General features: G+C 41.7%; 1 protein-coding gene across 1 annotated transcript in view; it reads right to left on the reverse strand.

Moving 5' to 3' along the window:
* cacna1g (calcium channel, voltage-dependent, T type, alpha 1G subunit) overlaps nt 1–26,219 on the reverse strand; it is a 204,116-nt gene that overhangs the window by 78,306 nt on the left and 99,591 nt on the right. Inside the window, exons 12-18 of the mRNA XM_008293527.1 lie at nt 24,210–24,365; nt 18,928–18,993; nt 9,018–9,111; nt 7,790–7,971; nt 6,966–7,304; nt 6,298–6,477; nt 4,763–4,863 (exon numbers count right to left, since the gene is read on the reverse strand). Coding sequence (XP_008291749.1) covers nt 4,763–4,863; nt 6,298–6,477; nt 6,966–7,304; nt 7,790–7,971; nt 9,018–9,111; nt 18,928–18,993; nt 24,210–24,365 — 1,118 coding nt within the window. The remainder of the gene's footprint in view (nt 1–4,762; nt 4,864–6,297; nt 6,478–6,965; nt 7,305–7,789; nt 7,972–9,017; nt 9,112–18,927; nt 18,994–24,209; nt 24,366–26,219) is intronic.

Raw genomic sequence — 26,219 nt, forward strand, 5'->3', positions numbered from 1 at the left:
GCAAGCCAGTGTATAAACATTTTGGTGAAATTGAGGGATTTTTTTTCTTTCAATTTTGCTGTTTCCAATAGCTATAAAAGTGCAGATAAAAATGCTTTCATAAAACACATACAATGTTTCCACAGCCTCATTTTCTATTGACTATAGTTGCTTTAACGTAAACAGTCATGTGACAGAAATGCAGAAGTAGCATACTATACTACTAAATAGCATACTTTTGTGCAGTTTCATTTGTAAAATAAAGTCGTATTTTACAGTAGCATCACACGTTTTGTATGTAAAATCGCTTTATGTAAAGCAGCCTATGTATATATTGAAGAACAAGTATGATTTCCCCCACTGAATCGTCGTTCAAGTTTGAAATGACATGAAATGGAAACACTTGAGCCAACGCTAATCCCCTATATCCAGCTCAGTCAAGGCATGTTCTATAAAACCTCACGTTATATCACATAGTCCACAAGGACATTCACTGAAACACACTTTACAAGAAATGAATGATCTCATTCAATTTAAGAGCGCTTGTCTCACATACAGTAACTCTGTAATGAACCACTGTAGATTTAAGAGTCATTAATTATGCCTGACTTTCATTACCCGACATGAAAAGGTTCCCAGGCTTTCAGCTCGCGACAACAGAGGGAAAGAAAGAGGGAATGCTTGTTATATATGGCAGGGGAAGGGATTAAACTGTGCATCAAATCCGCTTTGATGGCCCTTATCGGTGTAAGTGTACAGCGGGGGACAATATTGTGAGGCTCAGATCTGGATTTTTGGCTTTATTTGGCAATACAGACATCATAGTGTCAACATTTGCTGAGTGTGCGAGCATGTGTGTCTGTCATCTGACTGCACTTATTCATACAGTACATTATGCAGACTGGGGGAGCTAATTCCTCTTTGATATCAGCATGCCAGAGTCCTGATGCGAAACAGTCCGTGCGGTTTCCTCGAGTGGCTAAAGAGGGAGGCCAGCGGTTCCTGCTCCTCCTCCGAGGTTTGACTGCGTGGATGTGAACTTTAACGTCAAGGTCAAACGGGCCCCCTGACACCCACAAACGCACTAAAACCTCAGGAAAATAACTGTCAGTGCAAGCGAAAATACCCCGTCAGAGCCTGGATTAGAAACGCTCTCTGACATCTCAATGCACGGATGTTCACGAAATGATTCTGACAAGTGTTTGAAGCTTCGCCCTGTGTTGATATTTACTGACCTTTTGAGTTTCCTAGCATCAAAACCTCAACTTTTTCTAAATGACAGCTGACATAATTGACTTAAATACTGATCAGACTTAGTTTTATGCTTTTTAATATGTCTCAAGGCATATGTCCTTAAATCTGTCCCTTTCTTAGATTGTTTTCAACCTGTTTGCTCGCTTCAATGTAGTCAGTCAACTCTTATTACTGTCTTTTTGCACTTCACCCCCCCGGAGCTGGCCTGTCACTTTAACAGGGTAGGCGGTAGTGTGGCACGTTAACTCAGACCTTCTGCTGAAGATGTTTGAGTCTTTATCGGCGGTGCTCAGGCGTTACGTCTTTGTGCGGAATGGCAGGAAAAACACAAAATGTACTCGTGCTAATTACTCAGTTGTTCCGCGCATTTTATACGAGCCGCAGACAAAAACTAGCCGTATCGCTTCGGTTGGACGCTGGATGATTGCTTTCCAGGAAACAGCTGACAGATGTTGAGGACGGTAATGTTTTCTTCAGCGACCTGTACGGGCCCTTGTATTTCTTGGCAGTGGAAAGTAGCATCACAGAAAGATGATAAAAAAAAAAAAGAAATATGTCATTACTTTCCTTGCAATTCTAAAACCCTCGTATTTGTTCTATTTGTGTCCACCTCCACATAATCTAACCTCATGCCAAACAAGGGACCACATGCACAAGCATCACTGAGCCCTGCACATCCCTGGTCCCCGAGTTGCCGTTCTTTCTTGTGGCGTGTACGTCCAATCGCGGTGACTGTATCGCAGCGCGCACGCATGGCCGGCCCACTCCTTTGCTCATTAAAAACTTCCCCTGCAGTAATCATCAGTAGCAGCACTAACAACAGCGAGCACAAAAGGCAGGTTGAGGTGAACTCGGGTCCATGTGAAAGCTGCTGGACTCCGGCCCCCCCGCCGCGCTGCTGTCTCTTGATGTGATTGTGAGCACAGGCGGGCGTCCGCGAAGGTTCAAGGCCAGAATAGGCGCCACGCCGAGCCTGTGTCCTCGGTGTCACTCTCAGCGACGGCCAGACCTCGCAGCCCGCTGCGACTGAAAGCCAGCGAGAAGTCCGGTTTGAGCCAAGCTCCTTCAGTTTTCTTAATACTCTGACAATAACAGACTACAGGGAGCTTTTCCCATTAACCTTTTCCAAATTATATAATACGACCAGCAGAGAGGAGAACAATCCAGAACTTTTGAAAGGGCTCACATTCATAAATGGTCTGTACCTCATTAATGAAAAAACAGAGAAATTGTTCCTACTGATATAGATGTTGGGTGCCTTTTAAATACTTTACTGAAGCTCAGGTGAAATTAAAATTCTTGCCGGATTTGTGAAAGAAAACTAAATTTTAATTCAGTTTTTTCGGGCTGAAACTTTTGGACTTCCCCATGACTGTGGAATCAGTGGCTGATTGAGATTTCTGAGCCGCTATTGCCAGAAAACAAAGTGAAAACTCCTCCTGCTATTGACTACAGAGCTATATACAAACCCCAATTCCAATGAAGTCGGGCCGTTGTGTAAAACATTTTTTTTTTTTTGTTTAAATTGCAAATCTTTTTCAACCTATATTCAATCAAATACGCTACAAAGACAAGATATTGAATGTTCAAACTGATAATCTTTTTTTTTAGTTCTTCAAATATTTACTCATTTTGAATTTGATGCCAAAAAAGCAGGGACAAGGGCAACAAAAGAGTGGGAATGCTCAAAAAACACCTGTTTGGAACGTTCCACAGGTGAACAGATTAATTGGAAACAGACGAGTGTCATGATTGGGTACAAAAGGAGCCTCCTCAAAAGGCTCAGTTGTTCACAAGCAAGAATGGGGTGAAGTTCACCACTTTGTGATCAAACAAAAAAAAAAGTTTCTCAACATACAATTGCAAGGAGTGTAGGGATTCCATCATCTATAGTCCATAATATCATCAAAAGACTCAGACAATCTAAAGAAATCTCTGAATGTAATGGGCAAGGCTGAAGATCAACATTGAATGCCTGCGACCTTCGATCCCTCAGGCGGCGCTGCTTTAAAAACCGACATAACTCTGCAAATAATATTGCCAGGTGGGCTCAGGAACACTTGGGAAAACCATTGTCAGTTAACCCTGACATTGCATGTCATTTCATGTCAAATATTCAGCTCATTTACATTTAAAGTTACATAAAAGCAGTAGACAGTATATTTCTACAAGAGACATACAATACAAATTTACGTGTAATCTCAGTATGAAATCTGTTTTTCTTTGGAGGAACATCAGGCAGGTGCTTGTGCGCTGATCGGCGTCTGTCATACAGGTTTCAAATCTCGGTGGGCAGCAGCCACATCAGAGTGTCGGTGGACTGTCAAAAAGTTTTTATCAGCCCTGTCCGTCTCTCTACCAGCCCGCTCTGTGAGCCTGTCATTCAGGGTGCAAGATAAACTTCATTGATCCCTCACTGGGGGGAAATTCACAATGAGAGCATGAGAGTGTGTTGCTGTTCATGTGTATTCGGCCCACACAAACCTGCCCTGACCTCTCAAACTGCTGTTAAGGCTTTGAAACGGCTGATGTCATTGGGCCCATTCCTGGCTGCTAGACTTCCTGCATTAACTTTAGTGCCTGCTGATGATATCAGTCTGAACCAAAAAGCTACAGCCCCCCTGAGAATGATAATGTACAGTCTCTAAACCTGCAGAGAAATACATCAAATCCGTGCACCGACTTGCAAATCTGTAAAAGTCAAAACACTTAGCATGGCACATACAGTCGTCCTCAGATTTATTCATACCCTCCCATTTAATTCTGTTGTACTTTGTGTAAGATGACAATAAAAGCATTCTATTCTATTCTCCTAATGTATCCTTAAAGTGAAAGCATCTTCTGACTGTAAATGCCATGACACTGCTGCTGGCTAACATTAAGGTTCCTGTGTGGAGGGTTGGTTTTTTTTTTGATGTTTAATTAGCATGTTGTGTTGCCGTGGCGGCGGGCCGCGGCCAGCATGTTGCTCGGTGTCGCCTTCACAGCCACATCCTCTAAACAGACAGCAGAGACACGCAGATCAAAGCCCCAGAAGGGGAGGCGGAGTGAAGGGAGAGAAGGGGTGAGGGAGGGAGGCGAAGGATTCAGCACGTGGCTGAGATAACACTCAGTGGGAGAAACCTCCTCCCCCCCTCCTCCCTCTGCTCCTGCTTACTCACCCCTGACATAGCAGAAATGTGCAGATAAAAGAGACTTCTGAAGTGATGTGGGAGGGAATACGAGTTGATATATGAAGGAAGAAAAAAAAAAATAAAATGCTGCGCTCACATTGCGGCAAAAACACACTTTGCCATTACAGTCAGCATTATGGGATGTCAGTCAAATGCAATGGTGAGAATCCTCTTCTTGTCTAAGGAGAGGGCTCAGTATTTGTCTGGAGACTGAACCACCACAGGAGGAAGCCAGTGGTAAGCATTTTTCTTTTAAAACAACACATTTTTGGGGAGCCGTGTACCCAGAATGAATAGAAATAGTGTTAAGAAAGAAAAGAGCAAAGAGGGAGAGGTGTGGAGGGTGTAAATGTTACCTTGAGTCTGGAGGGAAGAGGTAGAGTGACCAGGTATCTCTCTGTCGACACCACTCGGGCTGTTTTTTCGCCAGCCAGCGGGACAGCCTGGCTAAGCGACCCTGCACAGAGGAACAGCAGCAGTGGATTCATCGATCATATGAAGAAAGTTCTTTGCATGTTGCATGAGCCACAGTGATGTTCCACAGATAGAAGTTTTTTGAAATTTCTTTTCATGAAAGTGGGCTTATGAACATATGCATCTATAAACAAATACAATTATTATTATTATTATTAGTAGTAGTAGTAGTAGTAGTAGTATACAAATGCCCCTAACCCCAACCGTCTAGTTTGAAAGGCCTTTTTCTTTTCTTAAAAAAAGTCAAAAGACATCGTTTCATCATAGTCAGAAACTTTAAAAACAGAACTGTCAAATTACGAGCTTTTTGACAGTCTGTGAATGCATCATGCTTGACATGTTTCTTGAGGAACAACAATCGAAAAAAAAATTTTAACATTGTGACAGTTCATTGAAAACCTTTTAATTTTAAAATTTTCAATCAAAATATGGCACAAACAAACTATTTGTACTGAATCTTAGGTAAAAAAAAATCTGCGCTTCTCATCACAACTGAGTAGCCCTGACTGACCCAGCGAACGGTCATGTGACAAAAATGAGACTGTTAGGCCAAATTGCAGGATGTGCTTACATAGAGTAGAAGAGGACGACAAAAAAATAAATAAAAAGCTGGGAGAGAAAATGAAAAAACTATAAAATGATAGATAAAGCTTGCCTCAAAAACAATATATGGGGGAGCAGGTTGTTGGAGATACATCTAGCATGGTGAAATATTGTTTGACAGTTGTTATGCACGGTGATGTGAAAAGGATCTAGTTTGTAGATGTTGTAAAAACTTAAATCAAACTAGTGAAATAGTCTAATTATAGCAGGTGGAACAACCATTTATTCAATATTGGTAAGACCTGTGGCAACATGACAACACATTTCCCACAACTTTTGTAAAGCAAAATATCAAAGAAATATTTTTTTTTCTTTTTGTAGGATTTAATTCATTATAATTTATGTAAAATACATACTGTAAAATACTAAACAGAAGACATGTTTGAGTTCTCATGGTCGAGCTGTTTCCATAGAGGTGCAGGACTTTATATTGCAGTGAAAAGAGCCCACAATGAGTAAAAATGTGACTGGAGGGGGAAAAAAACACCCCAAACTGTTTGGCATTCTGAGGGTTAATACAGAATTTAATTTGGACAAGAGTTAGAGAATAGGCTGCCTGCTTTCCCTGCTCCTTTTCACTTTAGCAAAAGAGAGGATTAGCAAAGATTCTATATTGATGTTATAGGTATCAGTGCAGGTAGACATCCATGTATGGAAAACAATTTGCAGCCATCGTCTATTGCATTTCCCTGATGAATGATCCACGTGACTTTTGTTTAAAATTGTTGTGAATCTGGAATCTAAACTCTAGTGACAATTCATCTTGTATTCGTAAAGACAGAAGAACAAGCCCACGTGCAAAACACACACTGACCAGGTTGACCTCCTCCTCTGCAGTCTCGTCTTCGGTGTTCTCCTCCAGTGAGACGTGTGTGGGGCCCAGGACCGACGAGGATCCCTTCCCATCGCAGTCACTGTGATCTGGGGGCCGCAGGTGGCCCAGGGAGGGAGGTCTGGAGCTGTGCATGCTGGCTGAGCGGTGCAGGTAGGGCACCTACATGGGGTAAAAACAGGTGAAAGAAAATCAAATATCATTGACAGGTAATGAAAGCGCAGGTTTGTTCGTGATAAATGACTTTGAGTCAGGTTGTGATCAGTGCCAATGTGACCTAGTTAACGTATATTGTGCTCTGAATTAGATTTACGAGGCCATCTGAACTATCTAACATCATTTAACTCTCATTTTAATTGTGTATGTTAGTCAAAGAGGTTATTATAGTTCTACTCTCCAGTGCCGCATTTGTTCTGCGTTGGATGCTGCGTGAGTTCATTCTGCTTGGAGCTATCACCTGGGATCACACTGTTCTCACTGCATTAAAATTAAACCTCTATTTTAAGATAAGCACTATATGTTACGACTGCGAAGTGTGAAGGATCTTGAAACTGTGGAGGTTTTTTATTTGAACAGTTTCCACTCCCATCGTGCTCCCAGGCAGGTATCATACTTCCAACAGACCCTAGTAATTATAGTTGGACGTCTACCTGCAGCAGAGCATCAGGAGGCAAATCCATCGAGCTCCGAGTCTCCACTGACTCCATCCTCCTGTGTCGGGGTCCCCTCTGCGACTGGGACATGGAGTCAGTCCTGGCTAAGGAAGCGTCGTCTTCCTCCATCAGCCCGTCTCCCCCTTCTCCTCCGCCTTCCCCCTCTTCTGAGCTGGAGCCGCCTTCCCCGGACAGGAGCGACCGCCGCTCCCCGGACTGTCGCTTCTGGCGTTTGTGCGATGGGACACGACCCAGGCTGTTCCAGCTGGATCTACGGCTGGTCCAGCCGCTGCCAGAGTTCCACGGGGCATAGGGGGAAGCACTGCGGGCACTGGTCTGGAGCAGGAGGGTGGCAAGAGGAGGACATAGTGGTTAAAACGGAGGAGACACAAAATAAATTACAAGAGGAACTGCATGATAGATGTGTTGATTTTGTGTCTTAGCCTTCTGGTTACGTCAAATGACTCAGCTTTGCGTGAGGTGAATTCAACTGAGATTCACGCTGATGGAAAGACGGGAACAGATGTAGCGATCTGGACTTATTCTCTCTGGTCTTCATCCTGATCATCAGTTTGTCAAATAAAGAGTGGCAGTGGCAGCAGTAAGGCGAGTGTCGGACCGGCACACCCCATTAATCATCATCAATCATTATGACCTCCACACATCAGCAGAACACGTACAATAAATTCAGACAGACACTCTGGTGAAAGCCAAGTGGCAGCGGGGGTAATTCCGCTTATCCCCTTACAAGTGTGCTGGCTTTGGAACACGACGGGACCTGGAACAGGGTGGCAGGTAAGATTAATAATAAATACACTAACCGGTGATTTGTCGTAGCAAGCCGGATCTATGGAGACGCTGCTGCCTCGACGGGACTCATAGCCCAGGATGGGGTCACCTCCCACGGGTAGCTTGGGTATAGGCATGGGGGTGGCAGCAGTGTGGGTAATTAGTGGTGGAGTCAGGCTTGTTTTCAGGTCCACATGACCATTTACAGGCACTACTAGAAAAGGAAAGAGCAAAGAAGAAGCAAAAATGTAGGTAGGTTAGGGGAGGGTAAGAGCAAAGGCAATCAGCGTTAGGAGATGACAAGACAGGAGAGTGACAGAGGTGAGACATGGAAGTGACAGAACAAAAACAAAAACTGATGAGGGATTCATCATAGCGATAATACGAATAGAAACCTGAGAAACAGTAGGAGGAAGTGGTGCACGAGGAGGAGTGTGACAGAGGTACACCCTCAGTAAGGCACGACTTAAAAATGGATGCCTCATACTGTTATTGAGCACCATGAATATTTCAGCAGGGCATTAATCTTATGGGATGCGTGGGAGAGAATATTATGTTTGGCAGCAACACAAATACATGACATGCGGAGGGGAATGCAACTTTAATAACGCTAATTCCTCCGTCTTCCAACCTTTATCCGAGGCCTAGAAGATGTATATTAGGCTCTTCCAGCTATGTAAGCAGTTTTATACAGAGCATCTGAACGGGCTGAAGGGGAGATGATACCGTTCATCTGGGAGTTGTACTCCATACAGTAGTGTTTCCAGCGGGCTTTTCAGTCTGCAGTAATTAGAGGGGATGGGAGCTGGCGCGTGAGGAATTATGGATGGAGCTGCTGTACTGGTTTGAAGCTGAGCAGGGAGACAGCCAGCCACGTGCCCGCCGAGTGTGGTCCGCAAACCAAGAGGGAAAAGGCCGGAGACCACAGACGTAGAACAGGTGGGGAGGAATGTTTTCTCAGGGCGTGCTTTAAATGCCTTTGGCCTAACTTGGTGCACTATCACAAACGTTTACATACATTTTTTAAAGAAATGCAACACAGTGCGCAATCTAGAGGGATCTAACAAAGATTAGGGAGGCAAAATGCCAGCAGTTAACTGTGCAAACACAGATGGTACAAGTTTGCAAAGTGCCTCTAATGCAGGGTTTTTACGGGAAAAAAATAAAAAAATCACAGAGGGTTGAGTTTAATCCTTGTTGTAGGATCAGTACGTGCTGCCTGTAACCGTGCTGTATGTACAGTGTATGCACGTGCCTCACCTGCAGAGGCTGATAAGTCCTTCTTGCTGCCGTTAACATCCTCCATGCTTCGTGCGCAGGAATCAATCTCCGAACCTGTTTTAGAAGCGTCACCCTTGACACATAAAACACACACACAAAGTGTTAGAGAGAAACACCTGTGAAAATATGCGGTACTGAGCAGAGCTAAGAGAAAGCAGGTGGGATGAAGTTGCCTCTAAACACAGATCCCTGTTCAGCTATATCTACCTTCACATCAGCTCTGATTTAGATCTGACCGTGGATCAGTCACTAGAGGCAACCTCTCTGTCTCTTAGCAGGTAGGTGAAGGTGTGGTCTCCCTGATCCCATATTCAGTGTTCATTGGAGAGAGGGTGAAAAAGATCAACTAAAATTTTGCCATGCAAGGAGAAGTGTTCACAGAAAAAAAAAAAAAAAAAAAACACACTGAAACGCAGAGAGTATAAACGCATCTTGGAACTTTTCTGGGAGAACCTGAGTTCACAGTTCTGTTCACTTGCTGTAAACAGCTACAGAAGAGCTTCAGCGTGGTTGCTAGGTATACATTTTTCACACTCGCACACAAACACATGCCAAATGTACTCCGCTGTAGCATATGGCAATACGGTAGAATCAGCAACCCAGTTTGACTTTTGTCAGAACAGCAGAGCAGTTTATGCTTTGTTTTGTTCTCTATTATTGTTCCAGCCAGCGATGTGAAAATGAGTGTATCGCACATTTACATATCTTTCTACTTACTATCTTTCACAGACTTTTCACAAGCTCCTAATTACTCTTTTCTAGCCTCTGCTTCACGCTGTTTTCTACTTATAAACCCACTGCAGTGAACCTCAGAGTTGCTGCTTGTATTTGTTGCGCTACGGCGGAGTCTGCAGACTCCATTAATATGTGCAAGGGTGCCAGGTGGATGCTGGATTAATAGAATGCCGACCCAGTGAGTCAGACCTCTGTGGTAGCAAAGTGAATAAACTGTGTGCAGAAAAGCCTCAGGACCTAATCACCATGCACCTCCTTTTGAACTAACAAATTACTTTCTTGATACTTCCCATGAGTATTAGAGAAGACAAAGTGGGTATGGATATATTGCATATTGTATTTGTTTACTGCAGGCGTGTTGTGTATGCTATCTTTGAGACAGCAATTAGCATTTTTCCCCTGCAGTTAAAGCCACTGTTTGTGTGCCGTAGACTGATTTCCACCAACCTGTGAAGTATGGGACAATTGAGCAAGGAGTGTTGGATGTTAATGAACAAGCAGGCCAATCAACACAAGGGCTACTTGGAGTTTTCCACGGATGCTAATCACATTCCTACATCTACTTATGTATCCCAGTGGCTCGCTCCTGTTTTACAGTCTTGGCTCACAGCAGGAAACATGAAGCACCTGGAGCTACCTTGTAGTCACAGAAGCAGTAATCTAGAAGTTGTCATTGAGTAGCAGCAGTAGTTTTAACGACTGTTCCATCAATTTCTCACATAATATGATGTGGTTCAAACATCCATTTCAGAACCAGGTTTATTTTTCCCGTATGGGTTTCTCCTGAGGCACATCATTTAGACATGGCATCTGTTTTCTCCATTACGTCGACGACACCCAGTTGTATATTTTTGTCTGGCCTAGCACATTGGTATATAAAAGTTACCCATCTACTAGTTTCCTTGCCTTTGGCAAGAAATCTTGGCATTTTGTTCGTAACTAAATGTAGATTTGAACACCATACCACAATTACCTTTAAAGCTTGTCCTGGGTTTGTGCCTTGTAATATCTCTGATTTATTAGTATCCAATCCCAACAACCAATTCTTAAACAACTAAACTATATTCCCAAGGGATATTTTACACAGTAGGAAAGTCCTCCACTGAAACAGCCACAAAGTCTGGAGATGGAGGTATTGCAGAGGGGTGGCAGCACAAGTGAGCAACAGGAGTTTCATTCAGAAGAACAGGGTTCATGTTCTTTATTATTCTTGGACCTAAGTTCTGTTTTTCCTCATTGCTGCTTGGTTAGGTTTAGATACCAAAACTAAATTGTTAGATGTAATTTCACAATACCACTTGCTCTAAGATTGGTTAAGTAGAGGCACCAAAACTACTCAGTTAGGTTTAGGAGAACAGACAGTTTGGGGTAAAATACTATCCTTTCCAACATGTGGTGCCAGGGTGATGAATCCCAACCCATCTTTTATATGGTTGACTGGCCCAAAACTCCTGAGTCCCGTCTTAAAACCAGAGCAGCAAAGCATTTGAAGACAATTATACTTTGTAATTTTTCAATTTCTTTTGACTTTTCTGGCTTTTTTGAGCTGTGCCATCACTGGATGAGCTGGTTGGGAGATTTCTGCTCTGCTTCTTTTTTTTTTTTTTTTGCTGTGTTTTTGTCACTGTGAATTAGCAGCACTTCTACTGAATGGTGTCCAGAAAAATAACTGGCATCCTTGCATTAATCAGAGGAGTACATGCAGAGGAGTAGGGGGAAAAAAAATCAACAAAGAGAAGACATAGGTTGTTTCTCACTTCTACCGTTATTGACAACGTGAGACCAATGGATGAATAGATGGACGAGCTAGCAGCCCTGATGAGGCATTCAGATTTTGAAAACCGTACCCAAAGTGTCGTAGGACTGTTTCTCCTTTCGCTACGCTCTAGAAATGTTTAAGCATAAACTACAGACAAATATTCACACATCCACCAACACACGGACACACTGATAACCAAACACACAGCCAACACCCACAACAATTTATCACCAGACATAAATTAGAAAAAAGAAAAAATCTGATTTAACCCCTGCAAGAGTTCCTCTCCCACAGGGCTCATCCACCTACATGCAATCAATCAGAAAGGACAGCAGCGATAGGACAAAGCCAGTGGAGCATCAGCACTGGGAATGGTGGCTGCTCAGCCTTATCTCCTCTATGTCTCTCACAGGTAAGAAGGAGAGGCAGGTGCTTTTCGTCTTGGTTTCATTTCCTGCTGAGTCGTGGTCAGCTCGGTTAGGACCTGTGTCTGCAGCCTCTGGTCACTGTAAAGGTCAGTATGACAGTGTGTGTGTGTGTGTACTCACGGAAAAATCAAAGCTAGGTCAGGGGTTTTGTTGTGAGGGCCGTGTACTAAATGCATAAAAACCAGACGTGGCAGGGCCAAGTAAAAAGCGACGGAACAACCTGACCCTCACCTCTGTTTTCTGAGCGACGTGGACAAAAGAAGGCTTAAAGGAATTGCCTCAGGTTTTGAAAAATGGACGGTTTCAGCAGCTCACCTACTGAGAACAAGCGATGCACATCATCATCTAAGATCCCTCTGTAGCCTGCACTGGATACATGCTCCGGTTCCTAATGCTAAGGCCTGTTACGTTTAAAAAATATGTCAAACAAGCACAATGTTAAGGTGTGTTCAGACAAAATGCAACTTAAAACTTAAAAGGGCTATGTTTGCATATAGAATCAATGAAAATACAGCAAGCAGGCATGGATTTTGCACTGATTCTTGGGCTTTAATTCGGGTTCTTTTATTACAAAGACAAAAGGAAATTGGAGGACTCGTGCTCCTGTGGCCTGTACAACAAAACAAGTTCAGAACTTGTAATGTTGCTGCGGTTGTTGGGTTTAGTGAAGCCAGATCATGAAAAAAATGTCATTATCTAAACCTAACAACTGCAGTCACACTAAATGGTCACATGAAGCTGTTTAACAACTCGGCAAGTCATATATTATACGTGCTTTCACATAAAAGAGAATGTGTTAGTACCAGATCACAAACGTAGACCCACCTACAGCTGCATTCTCAAGCGGGGTATAATGATCTAAAAACATAATACAGGCTAAAAGTAACACTGTTATAAATGGCTTGCGGTGAACAGGGGAGGGAAAAAAATTGAATATTTGCTTTGTCACTGAACACACCTTATAGTCTATATATTGTCCAGAATTTGTACATTCATTTTTAATTTTGCTCAATTGCAACGCTGTTCTGGTAGAAATAGTAAATACTGCATCAATGTGTAGCAGATAAACTGAAGGTATTACTTCATGTTCTTATGTAATAACCTTAAAGGTATTTCCCTTTAAGGAAATACTGCTGTTAATCTCTCATTTACATAATAAAAAAGTCTTCAGTAACTGCTTTGACAAACCTGACATGATCAGACAGTCTGATCTGCTGTATTCTTGTATTCTCCATTTCATCCTCATCTATGTGCAGCAGTACTTTAACCTCTGATAGATCTACAGGTGCCGCTATCAGGTCAACACAGACCGACATGATTAAACCGCACAGTTCTGACCCACCATGTCAAAAGACCGAGCTGACCTAAAACTCTGCTCAGCCCTAATCCTCTGATTGTCACACTGCAATTTTAGAAACCCGCAGTCAACTGGCTGCTGAGATGAGGAGCAGAAGTCGATAAAACTACATCAGACTGCGAGGGAGAGATTCATCCAGCACAGACCTGATTTTGATCTGCCAAATTTCCTCCTTGCTCCCTCCGTTGCAGTCCTCTCTCACATCGTTTTCTTTCTCTCTCTCTCTGTCGTGTCTTTCTGCATCTTCTTCTCAGTGTCTTTCTTTCCTCTGTCTTTTTCCCCTCCATTCCCTCTCCAATATGTACAACTTCCTCACTGGCAGATATTAATTCGTAATTCGGCTGTCAAACCTTCTGAGAGAAGATACAGCTAGAATATATTAAAAAACCTTCACTTTTCAGCTGCAGTTTAAAAAAGAAGAGACATTTGGAATCTTGGTGTTTTTTGACGATATCGTTGGTTTGAAGCAGATGTTCTTCTTAAGCAATAGACAATAGAGGCTTCGTTGGGGAAAGGGAAGGTGGAGATAATAGCTCTGAACCAAGGACGAAGCGCTGGACTCCGGGGAAATCCCGGCTCCTGAAATAGTTGTTTGGATAGCTTGTTTACACTCTGCCACCCCAATTTGGGCATGGTAGTGGGAGCAGGAGATGGGCTAGACCAGGCCTGCTGCTGATAGCCAGACAATAATAGACACCAGCAGCACACGGGCATCTCAATTACATCGCTTCAAAAAGGGTGTAAATGGGAGACGGAGGGCTGCTGTTGATAGGAGGAAGCGGTGTAATTGTTTCTATGTGTGTGTGTCCACCAGAATTGTGGCCTACCACTGCTGCATTAGAAACTCACGAGTCCAGAATTGGATTTACTTGTGCCAGCTCGAAAACTAACACCAAGGCCTTCATGACAACCACAACAATAAAGCCACCTATGGAAGCCCAGGCATGCAAATATTCATCAAATTTAATTTTTCCATCTGTTTGTGTGTGATCTAAGATGAACTTTAAAAATCGAAATATCATGTTAAAAAAAAAATAAAAATATATATATATATATCATTGAATTACAGCCAGAACGAGAATGAAACTGACAAATCATTTTACATTTACAAAGCACAACACTGTCATAGCTAATCCTTTTCAATCTGTTTTCTGAAGTTAAAAATCACAACTATTAGTTGCGTATGTTAGCTGATTTGGAATGATGTAATGCTGATGTTTATTGGATATATCGTTTACCATATTAAACATCTATTTCATCACGTTAATGCTAATTCATGCTAATCTGCCAGTTAGCAATAAAAGCTAAAGTTCAGGCTGATGGTAATATGATAAGTTTTGCAGTTAATCGTGTTGCAGATATTTGGTAATCAATCAAAAACTAACACAAATTCTAAATTAAACCTGATGACAGTGCTCGATGAATAGCAACACGATCCCCTTGCCATGCAGCTTATGAACGCTAATACTAGATTTAATCAAAATGCATTCAACAGCTATAGAAATATTTAACTCCAAATCTCTCTTGGTGAAATATTTCAGTACAACAAGTGTTGACTGAGGAGTTCTAACTAATGTCGTCACTGCCGTAAAGATAAACTGGCTGTTAACATTTGTACTGGTAAATAGTGTGCAAAACACAATTAATGTAGAAATGGATTTCCATAGATGGCTTGTACCGGAGTTCAAAGAAAGTGCAAGGTGCTATGGATTTCACATTTCTATCCCTTTTTCGCAATGTTACGTTTATTAACAGAGCTAACTAATATTTATCAGGTTCTCCCAAAATGTTCCAAAATCAGCATTTGCTACTTTCATGCAACAGTTTTGGTAAACACAGTATTTATGGCTGAAATGCTATCAGAAGCTTCAGTTTATTATTTTAAATGGAAAACAAAATTAAGAGTTCAAGACAGATGATCCCTCCACGACGTAACCCATAGGTTTCCTGAGCAGTGGTTTTGAAGGGTGATGGCTCTGGCTGTGGCCATCTTCGCAGTGCCCGATTCCTCCTAATGGTGCAGGATCTGTCATTTCAACCCATTCAATGTCTATGTAGGCAGCCATGCAATGCATTCTGGTAGTGACTGGTAGTGAGAGGCGTCCTGTAGTCACTCCTTATTTGCATAAAGTTAAGGTCTAGGCTACTTTATGCAAATCAGGGGCATCTGGAAACTCCAGAAAAAAACTTTTAAACTAACCGTTGTTGATCCAAAATGACAGATTCAGCAACTGCATAGCTCAAATGTTTTTTTTGAAATGCAAAAAAAAAAAAAAAAAACATTGTGAACTGTTTTCATTATGCCAGAGAAAGTTTCCCAAGGAGCCGCCATGTTGGTTCGACTTGAATTCCAAGAGCAGACAGTCCATGAGTGGAGCATTTGTCCAATTGGGTGCAGTCAGTGTTTGCGTAGCTGTAGAAGGCGTAGCCTGTTAAAGTTTGGTGTTGGAGGGGAGGGACCCCTCGCGTACCTGTGGACATGGACCATGACTCCTGGCAAATGCAAAAAATTAGTAAAGAGGTGGAGTGTGAGTGAAGTGGAGGCGGGACATGCAACGTCTCTGGGTCATGGACTGTCCTATACCGGTACTCACCTGTCACTCAAAGCAGCCACACCCTCGACTATGCATAGCTTTAAGCCCAAATGTAATTTTAATAGAGCAGCAATATATAAACTAATCCCCCGTCCAATTGTCATACATGCTCAAATTAGTGACCAAAAATGTTGTTTGTACCAGGCTGTAAACATGTTATTTTCTGCTGTAAAGTTGGATGTTTAAACATGGGGGTCTATGGGGAGTTTGAAGCCAGCCTAAAGAGGCCATTTCAAGAACTGCAATTCCTAGGACTTCCACAGTGCCTTCATTTTTCAGCTCTGGAGGTTGCTGCTTGGAGCCATCCTGACACAACCAAGGAATGACTGCAACTCTTGCAGACTGTGCTTGTATAGCTGAAAGTAGCACCTGATAGAATAAACAATCTGTAAGAAATGTTACCATATGCTTACGTTATTCAGATGGCAATTACAATTGTTGAGCGATGATGCACTTTTGTTAAACACGTGTATATAGGCCGACGATATATATACAAGATACACTGACAACGGCAACGGAGAAACGTAAAACTCTAATAACAGGTCTGACTATTAGACCAGTCCAGCAGACTCCACTCAAAACCATGTGTCGAGCTCAGGGGCCAGCACCAGTGGACAGTTTGAAAGAATCTCAGAACAATCTGGAACTTCTGGACGTTTGAAAAAGCCCTGGATCTGTTTGTTTAGCATTCAGGAGTGTAAAATTAGAGGGCACAAGGAGAAGACTGAAAACCATCTGTTGTTCAAAGCAGGACCTTTAAATTTATTAGCTCTCATCCTCTAGTCCGGCTGGACTTATCTGGCAGTATCGGGCCCACCCAAAAAGCCCCACACTCACATCACCCCCTTCTCATCCCCCCTCTCTTCTTGACATCATCCTCTGGCCAGATAAAACAAGAGACTGAGAGAAGGAGATTTTTTGGCAGCACCAGTGCAGCACTCTTACCCAGAGGCTGGAAGGGAAAAAAAAAAAAGCGAAGGGTGGAGGGCTGGTGGGAGGTGAGCATTTGACGTGAATTTTGATGTGGAGTCTGCTCTTAAGAGACAAAGCAAGAAAGTATACACACACACACACATGCATGCACACACACACACACACACAGCAAAGTGATGCAAGTGTTTAAGCACTTTGTCGGTCACCTAAACTCCTCTGAGCAGTCGTTCAGTCAGTCTCAGCAGCGAGGGCATCATGCAGGAAGCAGGTTAGAGGACTTTCAGATGATGTGACACATCCTCTGGCAGCTACATTGGAGGTCTTTTGCTTTTTGTAACACGGGTGACTGTGCGTAGCTTTACTACGCAGTTTATTCCTGTATTATATTTATCAGAGATTGCTTATTTGGTGGTGACGAAAGCAGTCACAGTTCAACATGGTTATCTTGTTAACATGTTTGGAACTATGTGACAGGGTCAGAAAACTTAAATTACTAAAAGAAGAAACACTGCAGGTAAAGGTTTTGTTAGTGGTATTGTATGCTTTTTAGTTTTGGCGTAGGGGACAGTCAATTTGTGGGTTTTTAATTTTGATTAAGACTGCATGTAAAGGTTTGCCACTATGACATTACCTATTCGTTTAATGACTACTGTTTGAGTTTGGTATTTGGCAGTTGGCACGTTTTGAAACCAGATGTAACAAGCAAGCAGCGTATCTGACTAGAGAACTTCACACATTGATACGGTTGTAGCCTGTCAATTGCAACATGGTCCTACCTTAAAGCATCCCCTGATTTATCATCTATTTTAGTATAAAGTTACAAACACCTTGCTGCGTTGAAGGTGACTTGAAACCAAAGACTAAGACCATAAACTCATGAGGAAAATGTTTACTTGAGGTAACAGTTTAAGTGAGAAATCAGGTGATTTTCTCGTAGATTTCTGTACAGTCAGACTTCTTTTTAACCACCCGAGCAGTCGCCCCCTGCTGGCTGTTAGAAAGAATGCAGGTTTAAGGCATTCCTGCATTGGGTTGACTTTATACACCCGAAGGCAGAGGAACAAGTGAGAAGAGGTGTTATACTATGCAGTGTACAGTTTGAGAAAAGTAACGTACTGTTGGAACATTGAACCCTGTAAAAATATATTCTAGTGCAGTGGTTCTCACCAGGGGGGCGCGGCCCACTTGGGGGACTCAGAGAGCTGCCAAGGGGTCTTGAGATGGCTGTGAAAATGTCATTGTACACTGGTGGGCCTTGGCAGCAAAAAGGTTGAGAACCCCTGTTCTGGTGGACCCCAAAAATAAAACTACAAACTAATAAATGTGCATAATGTGGGCTCTTTAATTTGACCTTATATTATCCTCAGACATAAACTTGTCTTTGAATCAAACTGGTCTAAACTACAACCTTGTTAAATCTATCTTACACGTGAGATTTGGTTTTTCGACTAATTTTTGTCTGTCATTAGTGGCTTATGACACAGAATTTTACACTAATTAATGTAAACATTTCTTACCAAATGTCTTTTTTAGGATAAGCAGCCTTCTTATCAAAGAACCAGTTGCTCATCTTTTGTCCCTACTCATAATTCACCCAAGAGTTTAATGTCCACTTAAGTCTTGGAAAAGTTCCCACTTCAGTACTCTGTGGGATTGGATTGGCAGTAAGGAAGATCTCTAAACATCTGTGAGTAAAACATAAACTATATTGGTATGCCTTAAATAGAAAATAGGTCACTTTTGAATTTTGTTAAAATCTCGGACAACTCTACCAGCAAGAGTTAATTGCGAGATGTGTATTATCTTCTACATTAATGTCTCTGATAAAGCTGTTTAATGAGCAAAATTATACCAAAAAGCAAATGTTAGTACAGGAAAACTGCCATTCTGTCATTACTGGGCAGTACTTTTGCAATAGAACTCCAAGCTGTAGCTGCTGAGAGCTCTATGGCATCACTGCAAAGTCTCTGTAGGGGAGGATGAGGAGAAGGGGTGGAGAGGAAGGGCTGAGGGGGAGGATGGGGCGAGGCGGTTAGTCAATTAAATGGAGGGAGGGAAGGCAGAGCTGCAGTGCTGTACATACCCCTGAGTCTACAGGCAGCTGAATTAGGCTCAGCTGGGCATGCAAGTCCTCCCGCTTGGACACTTCCTATTAGTGGAAGTGATCGGTGCAGCCGGACAGGAGAGGGAGGCGCACACAGGAAAAGAGGCACAGAGGTGAGAGGTGGAACCACAGCAGTAGACAAGAGCAGAAGTAGAACGTTAAAAAAAGAGGTCCAGCCTGTTGGAACATTTGAACTTGACCATGCAACAGAACATATCAAAGCAACTGTCCTGGATCACAGTGTGCAGTCGTGCGCTGCACATGTGCACTTCAGCAACCTGAATTAGTTTGAAAGCATGAAAAGTCAGGACAGCAAAGAGAAGAAGTGAAGCACAGCCATGTTTCACCCTAAACCTGCTTTTTTTTTTCTTTCCAGAAAGCAGATATGAAAATGATCCTGACATATACATTTAACAACTGCGGTACAGTGCAGCTATGCATCGTTCAGGACAATTTGTGCTCAGCATGAAAGCATTCCTCTGCATCATACAAGTGCATGTGTGTGCTTCGGTGTGAAATGTATGTTTACTGTCACAGTGAGAGGTGCAATATAAAGGATGAACAACTTTTGTCTCGCTTCTGTTAAAAGGTCTCCATAAAGAGACAAATCGGTGTGGTTGCACTCTCGGCAGCGGATATTGGATTCTGTCACATGGACACACTGTCACAACCCAACAAAGAGACTCAATAAGAAGAAATGTAGATAACACGAGAGAAGAAAAATAGTATGGGGGGTGATGTATAGGATGGGAGAGGGAGTTAAATCAAACAAATAATAGCAGAGGAAGAAAAAAAAGAAAAGGAGAAGGTGATTTCCCCTCTGCCTTTGTTTCTACAGCAATACAGACATGAGAAGCAAGTGTGTGTGTGTGTGTGTGTGTGTGGTGGCTCCGCAGTCGTACATCTCTCCTGGCTTGGCTCACGTCATTCAAGCGTTGGTTACCTAGCAACCCTGACGCAGGGAAAGTTTGGCCGACTAAAAATAAACTTAGTGTTTGCAGAAATGGATGTAAAGTTGGAAAAAAAAAATGGAGAGGGAGAATTAAGCCGACAGCTCTGTGATAATAAAAGAGGGCAGACAGGGAGAACAGAACCACGGGGGTCCCACGTTTGGGCCTGTGAGCGTATGTGAGAGAGTGTATTTGTGTTTGTTCTGTAAAGATTTCTTTGTCTTTTCCTTCTGTAGTCAAGTCATCGTCTATACACATTCGCTAAATTGCATTGAAATCCAACTGAAATCTGAATTCTCAACTTTTTTATGTTTGGGAATGTGAACTATAAGTGAGGCGGTTGGCGCCAAAGTGGCCCAAACCATGTTTACGAGTTCTAGAGAAAAATGGGGTGAAAATTTTGAGTTGCTAAAAAAAAAAAATCATTAAAGGAGTCACTATATGCATCCAAAGATGTTTCAACACTGTCCAGAGATAGAAACAGCTACTCTGTGATGACTTATTTAAGTTTTCATTTTGCTTTCCTTTTGCTGAGTGCCAAAGTGGGCCGTACCACATTTTCTACTTTTTGAGAAAAAAACTGATTCAAGGTTTGTCTCGCTAAACAACATTGAAACGTATACGTGGGTCATCATAAGGAACTAGAGATACTTTTGAGGACCATGGGGTAGAAATAGATGCTTGGTGGTGGTTAATCAAGTTTTTAATTTACCTTACCGTACCTACGAGTTGAGTTTTCACAGGGCTTGAGGTCGCGCTGTCCACCATCTTGAATCGAAAATGTGTGCAAGTACCTGCACCTGCAATATAATGGTCAGCAATTCCTGTGACTTGGCCCAGTTTGCCACTAAATTTTCATGCCAAAACCATTATGGGCCAAACTTCAAAGTCGCATTGTGACATTACTAGCGGGCTGTTGGTTGGATCACTTTCCCTTTCACTTGCCCACAAGCTAATTGACCATAAACACTTATCAAAAAAACATAAAACTCAACTTTGGATTTTTTTTGGTTTGGCCCACTTTGGCACTGAACCCCTCAAGTATTCCATAGCATGGTGTTAACATAATATTAGTTATCAACTGCTAACAACAGAAATCGTCAGTTTGTTGTGCTGTAAAACATATATTATTAAAAGTGATGAATATTTAGGCAGGAACAAAAACAAATACTGACATATGATAATTTTTTTTAACTAGGCTTTGTACACATCAGGCACATATATAGCAACATTAGCATTCATTTGGAGTCACGTTTCACCACTCATCTTTTAGCTCTGTTTTTGGTCTCCACCAACTTCCAAAAGAAATATGTGTAACTCCAATGAAGTGATTTCTTGTAGATTTATGACTAAATTACAAAACAACTAGTCATATGATCTATTGTGCTATATAAACATTGGGAAAGTGAAAGCTAGCTAACCTAGCTTGCTAATTATAACACAGTTTGGTGCTTGTCATTTTGTTAGTGTTTATTACTTGTCTGTTTTCGATGAGCCCAATTGTGGTGATGACCTCAGTGGTCTATACACTGATTTATTTTACATGACATGAGTTACATATGCGTTTCTAGCTAAAGTTTGTGTTTTAACAGCAAAGCAGTGTGCGAGCTCCACCACGGCCCATTTTTTTCCACTTTTGGTTTTTAGACACGACAGATTTATCAAGCATTTGATTTCACTTTTATTTATCCTTATTCCTACTAATAAGAGTATGATTAAAAACAATGAGAAAATAAATAAATAGTAGCTGCTGTTGCCGTCTTTCAGCACCACAGATGGTTCAGTTTGTTCTTCTGTTATGTTTTATGGCGGCTGGCATCGAGATATTTTTTTTTTGTTTTTTTTCTTTTCTTTTTTTTTCTGGCCGTTGAGTTAAAGTGAGTGAGTTTTATGATACTGCTCCGCCAAGCTTGAATGGTGATGGCAGGAACAGCATGCATGCCACTCTCTTTAATAGAGTGAATTAATGATGAAGCACCCGCATGCATGAATCATACATCAATAATAGCCTAATTTTACTCGTGATTCATGAAGACACAGAAAAAAATAGAAATGCACTGTAAAAACAGCACAGTGTCGATACTTTGGAGACCCCTCCAGAATTTTCACAAGTCACGCTGTCATGGGAGTTCATGTTTTATTGAGAGAAGCCAAGCACCTCTTGGTTTTTCCTGTAGATCGCACACTGAGGTAACGACAAAGCCCCGGGAGTGATAAACATATCTGTCGGCTAATGAATCACAAGAGCAAAGGTCTAAAATTGCTCCTGAATGTCTGAATCTGCAAAAATGGACAACAATAATTCTACTTTGGCATTGATCTGTCTAGTGTTAAATCCTTTGGGTGGCTCCGTCCTGATTATTATCACCCTTCAAATTACAAACAAACAAAACAAAACTGTTTGCATTTGCTTGTTTATATATAAATATAGATATTTGGGGCATATGATACTAACTCAGAGTGCGCCAATATGATGTCAATAGCAGTCACTGGACACAACTTCAATTAGCACATAGTCAATTGAACAATGGATGTTTTTTCTGTTAGCCTATATGGTCAATTTTATGTTGAGGATGGCGATGTTTAGGAGAAGAGGACTGATACTCGGTAAAGATGTGGAAAGACTAGAAAAAATGTTCCTTGTTGTCCTTTTAAAGTGTAACTAATCTGTATTTGACTTCTCAGAGTTTCACCAATAAACATCAATACCCGCAAAACAGTGTTTCAGAGCTGGTCAGAAGCACTGAAAAGAGGCACTTTTTCCTGCTCCAGCTTTGAAAAAGGTGTGTTTTTTTTTGTAGTTGTGAACATGCACAAAAGCCCTGAAGATCCTGCAGTTGAACACTACTTAATGCTTCAGAAAGCATACTTGAACAATCAGTGATGCCTCACTCAGAAAGTTCCTGAACCTTCAGAAAGTACTACCCCTAAAGCAGGGACTTGCCGGAGGGTAATTTAGACCTTAGTTCAAAAAAAGTAGGCAGTTTCTCAAAAGGTTCCCATTCCCCATAGAAAAAAACCCCTGCACCTAGAGGAACCAAAGGCTGACACCCACTGAAAAACTCTAATGTCACCGTGCTTTCCAGGGAAATAAATATAAAGCCCTCGTCTTAAGCGGTTTGAATACATGTGCCCGACGCCGCACGCTGCTCCATTCACCATAGAGATGCACTTTCGTATTTGTACGCCAGATACCTAAAGTGCCGTGGCAGGAGAAGCCCATTCCAATTAATCCATATTTTATGAGGCTGTCAACCTTTTTCTCTGCCACCCCTCATCTATTCTCTGTCCTCTCACCCGGAGAGCTAAAGAGCGTCAGAGATCAAAGCATAGGTGCTGTCACCCCTTAAAGAAAGAGAGAAAGAGGACGAGACAAGTAGACAGGCAGAGAGAGAGACTGGATACTTGTGTGATTTACTCTCTCTGTCTTGTCCCACCCTCTACTCTTTCCCTCTGCCACTCTGTCTCAAATAAAGCCGAAGATGAGAAGTGAAGAGGGCCCTCTCAATGGCTTTCAACTTCTTTAATTCCTGTTTTCCCCAGCTGCCTAAACACCAACCATTAATCCACTTTCTTCTCTTTCTTTTTGCTGTCTCTTGCTCTTATCAGTCTCTGAGAGGAGTCAGAGGCATAGTGGTGGTAGATAACATATCACTTTTGTTTTATTACATTAAAAAAAAAAGCTCTACTAAGGAGGGGAAAGGTTGGCCAGAGGGGAGGGGGTGTTCAGTGAAAAGAATGTATCTGAGCATGACTGATGAAACAGGGGGGGTTTTGGCGATGGGGGCTGATGCACAGTCTAGCGAGCATAGTTTTCTTATGATGTACTTTATGGCATTGGCAAATAAGCAAAACAATAATGAGGATGACCGCTGAGATTGTGGGAAAGAGTGGGAGGAGAGGAAGAGGCTACCAACAAAGGAGAGATGATGATGATGAGGAGGTGAGGAAAAATGAAACGCTACGACTTGCTACGTCCTCACATGAACCGCTGCAAAGAGTGCAACGAAAGTCCTAAGTAGGTATACGCCTCTAATGTTGAGAGTTTGTTACGTGTGTGGGCTGGAACGCCCGTCCATTAGTGGTATGTCAGCCTGCATTGAAAATAAGCAACTCACAAAGTCTTGAAACCTCATCTGTCTTTAAAAAAAGAAAAAAGAAAAAAAGACATCACGTTGATCTAAACTATCTCACCAAAAAGGCATATTTCTTTCACAGGCTTTCAGGGAAAAACAGACGGAATAGAAAATGCAGCAGCTCAATAATTTAGTTTTCATACGGTACAAAAGTATCCGCTTTGCAACATTATACCTCCGCCTGGAATCCCTCGACCAAGATGGCCACCAGCAAGTTGAACAGGACGTAGTTGCCAAAGGTCATGAGAGCGATGAAGTAGAGGGCGGCCACGGGAGTGGTGGAGGCCATGCCGTTGTACAACACCTTGTTCCAGTCCTCCTGGGTTAGGATCTGTTAGAGAGCAGGAAGGGGTTTAAGGGAAATGACACACTATTGTTTAGCGATTGTTCAAACAGTTTAATAGCACTTGATTCAGAACTGACGGCATCACATAGATACTGTTTCAACACTTGTCAAGGTACATATGAGTTTTGTCCCAAATCAGGGGCCGCACTCTTTGGAGGACATGACCAACAAAGGTAACGTCTTGGATGTAGAGACTGAACCAAATGTTGGTAAATGAATATATAAACATAGCGATAGAGAGAATATACAGTGCTTAACAAATTTATTAGACCACCACCCAATGCAGTGTTTATGCTACAGCTGCCCTAAATTAACAGCATTGGTAATTACCAAAATAATGTTTTATGTTTCTGTAATGCTTAATGCACCAGGATGTAGAAGCTCTTTAACCAAAGTTATATTTTTAATGGTAAAACACAATTATTATTGTGAGGTGGCTCAAATTTGGGTACAAAAAACAGGAATTCAGTTTGAAATTCCTTATTCCTGTTCAAAACAGTAAAACATGATTTCATGATGCTGGATGGTCGATCTATATGCTTTTTTCGTTTTGACAAAATGGAGCTGCAGATTTTGATTTTAATAGTTTTTGTTTGTTTGTTATATCTTATATTGGAGGAAATGGAGATTACTTGCATTTAAAAGTGGCATCTTTAGTCGCCAAAGTTCTGCCTTATTCTCAAAAATCCAACCATCACCATCACACAATGAATCTTGGAAAACTACAAAGGATCCAATCCAATTTTAAAAGCAACTGGTCCTTGATATTGAGCAGAAGTAACAAGAACAGGCTTCTCATTTCGAGCTGGCAACATGTCTTTTTTATTTTTTTTGCTGGCTTAAATAACCGAATTTGTCTCTGTTGTCATTACCTTGCTAGTTAGCTACTTAGATATTGTTAGCTCTTTGAGTTGGTTGAAAATACTGTCTCGAGCTGCCTTAATGTAAAATTAGATTCCTCTAAGAGGTTAAAAAAAAAAGAAAGGAAATTGCACCAGACGTTCATATGCTGTAAATAATATCAAGCTAATATAGTGAGAGTAATAACTAGGTAGTACAAACACTGTATTTCGCCTGTTGTGTATGTTTGTTTGTTTGTTTGTTTTTAACGTAGCCTTAAAGACCAGAAACTAATCTTCCTAGGTAATGACATGTGCAATGGTTTGGCTTGGAATTAACACTCAGCTCTACTCAAGGCAGTCCCAGCTAGCCAAACATAGTATTGCCAGATTTGTTTAAGTTTTTTGATTAAGTAAACCAGTTATCTGAAAATTTTGTTTCTTCTAAGTAATCATTGCTTGACTTTTCTAACATCACCAAGGCTTCAGTTTCTTACAGGAATCATTTTAGAGGACTGTGATTTGTCTTAGAATATAGAGAATAACACAAGATACGCTCCCCATTTTCACAAAGACGGATGAAAGAAATGTTGTGTTCATACCTGATTATAATTTCAGCTCTAAGGCCCTCTTACAAAGCTTTAAGTCTGACTAACATCGTAGGTTTCAAATATATATCAGTCTTTAAGCTATGACTTGCAATATTTCAGCGGTTGTGTGTTGATAAAATGCTTTTCATTTGAAAAAACACAACACTAAAAGCTTTCTTCACTATATAAATTGAACCAGTGAGGCTACATTCAGACTCTGCATGAGAACAGACATGTAAGTATGTTCTGCACAGGGAGACATGCTGACACTTTACATAATCCCAGATCAGATGTTCCACTAAATTATACATAGTTACTATATAAAGAGGGGTATGTGTTATACAGCACGCGATGCAGAAATGATGGATGAATGGTTGGACCCCACAGAGGGACTTTTAGTTCATTCATGA

The sequence above is a fragment of the Stegastes partitus genome, unplaced genomic scaffold (assembly GCF_000690725.1).
Source record: "Stegastes partitus isolate 25-593 unplaced genomic scaffold, Stegastes_partitus-1.0.2 Scaffold891, whole genome shotgun sequence".
NCBI classification, from domain to species: domain Eukaryota; kingdom Metazoa; phylum Chordata; class Actinopteri; family Pomacentridae; genus Stegastes; species Stegastes partitus.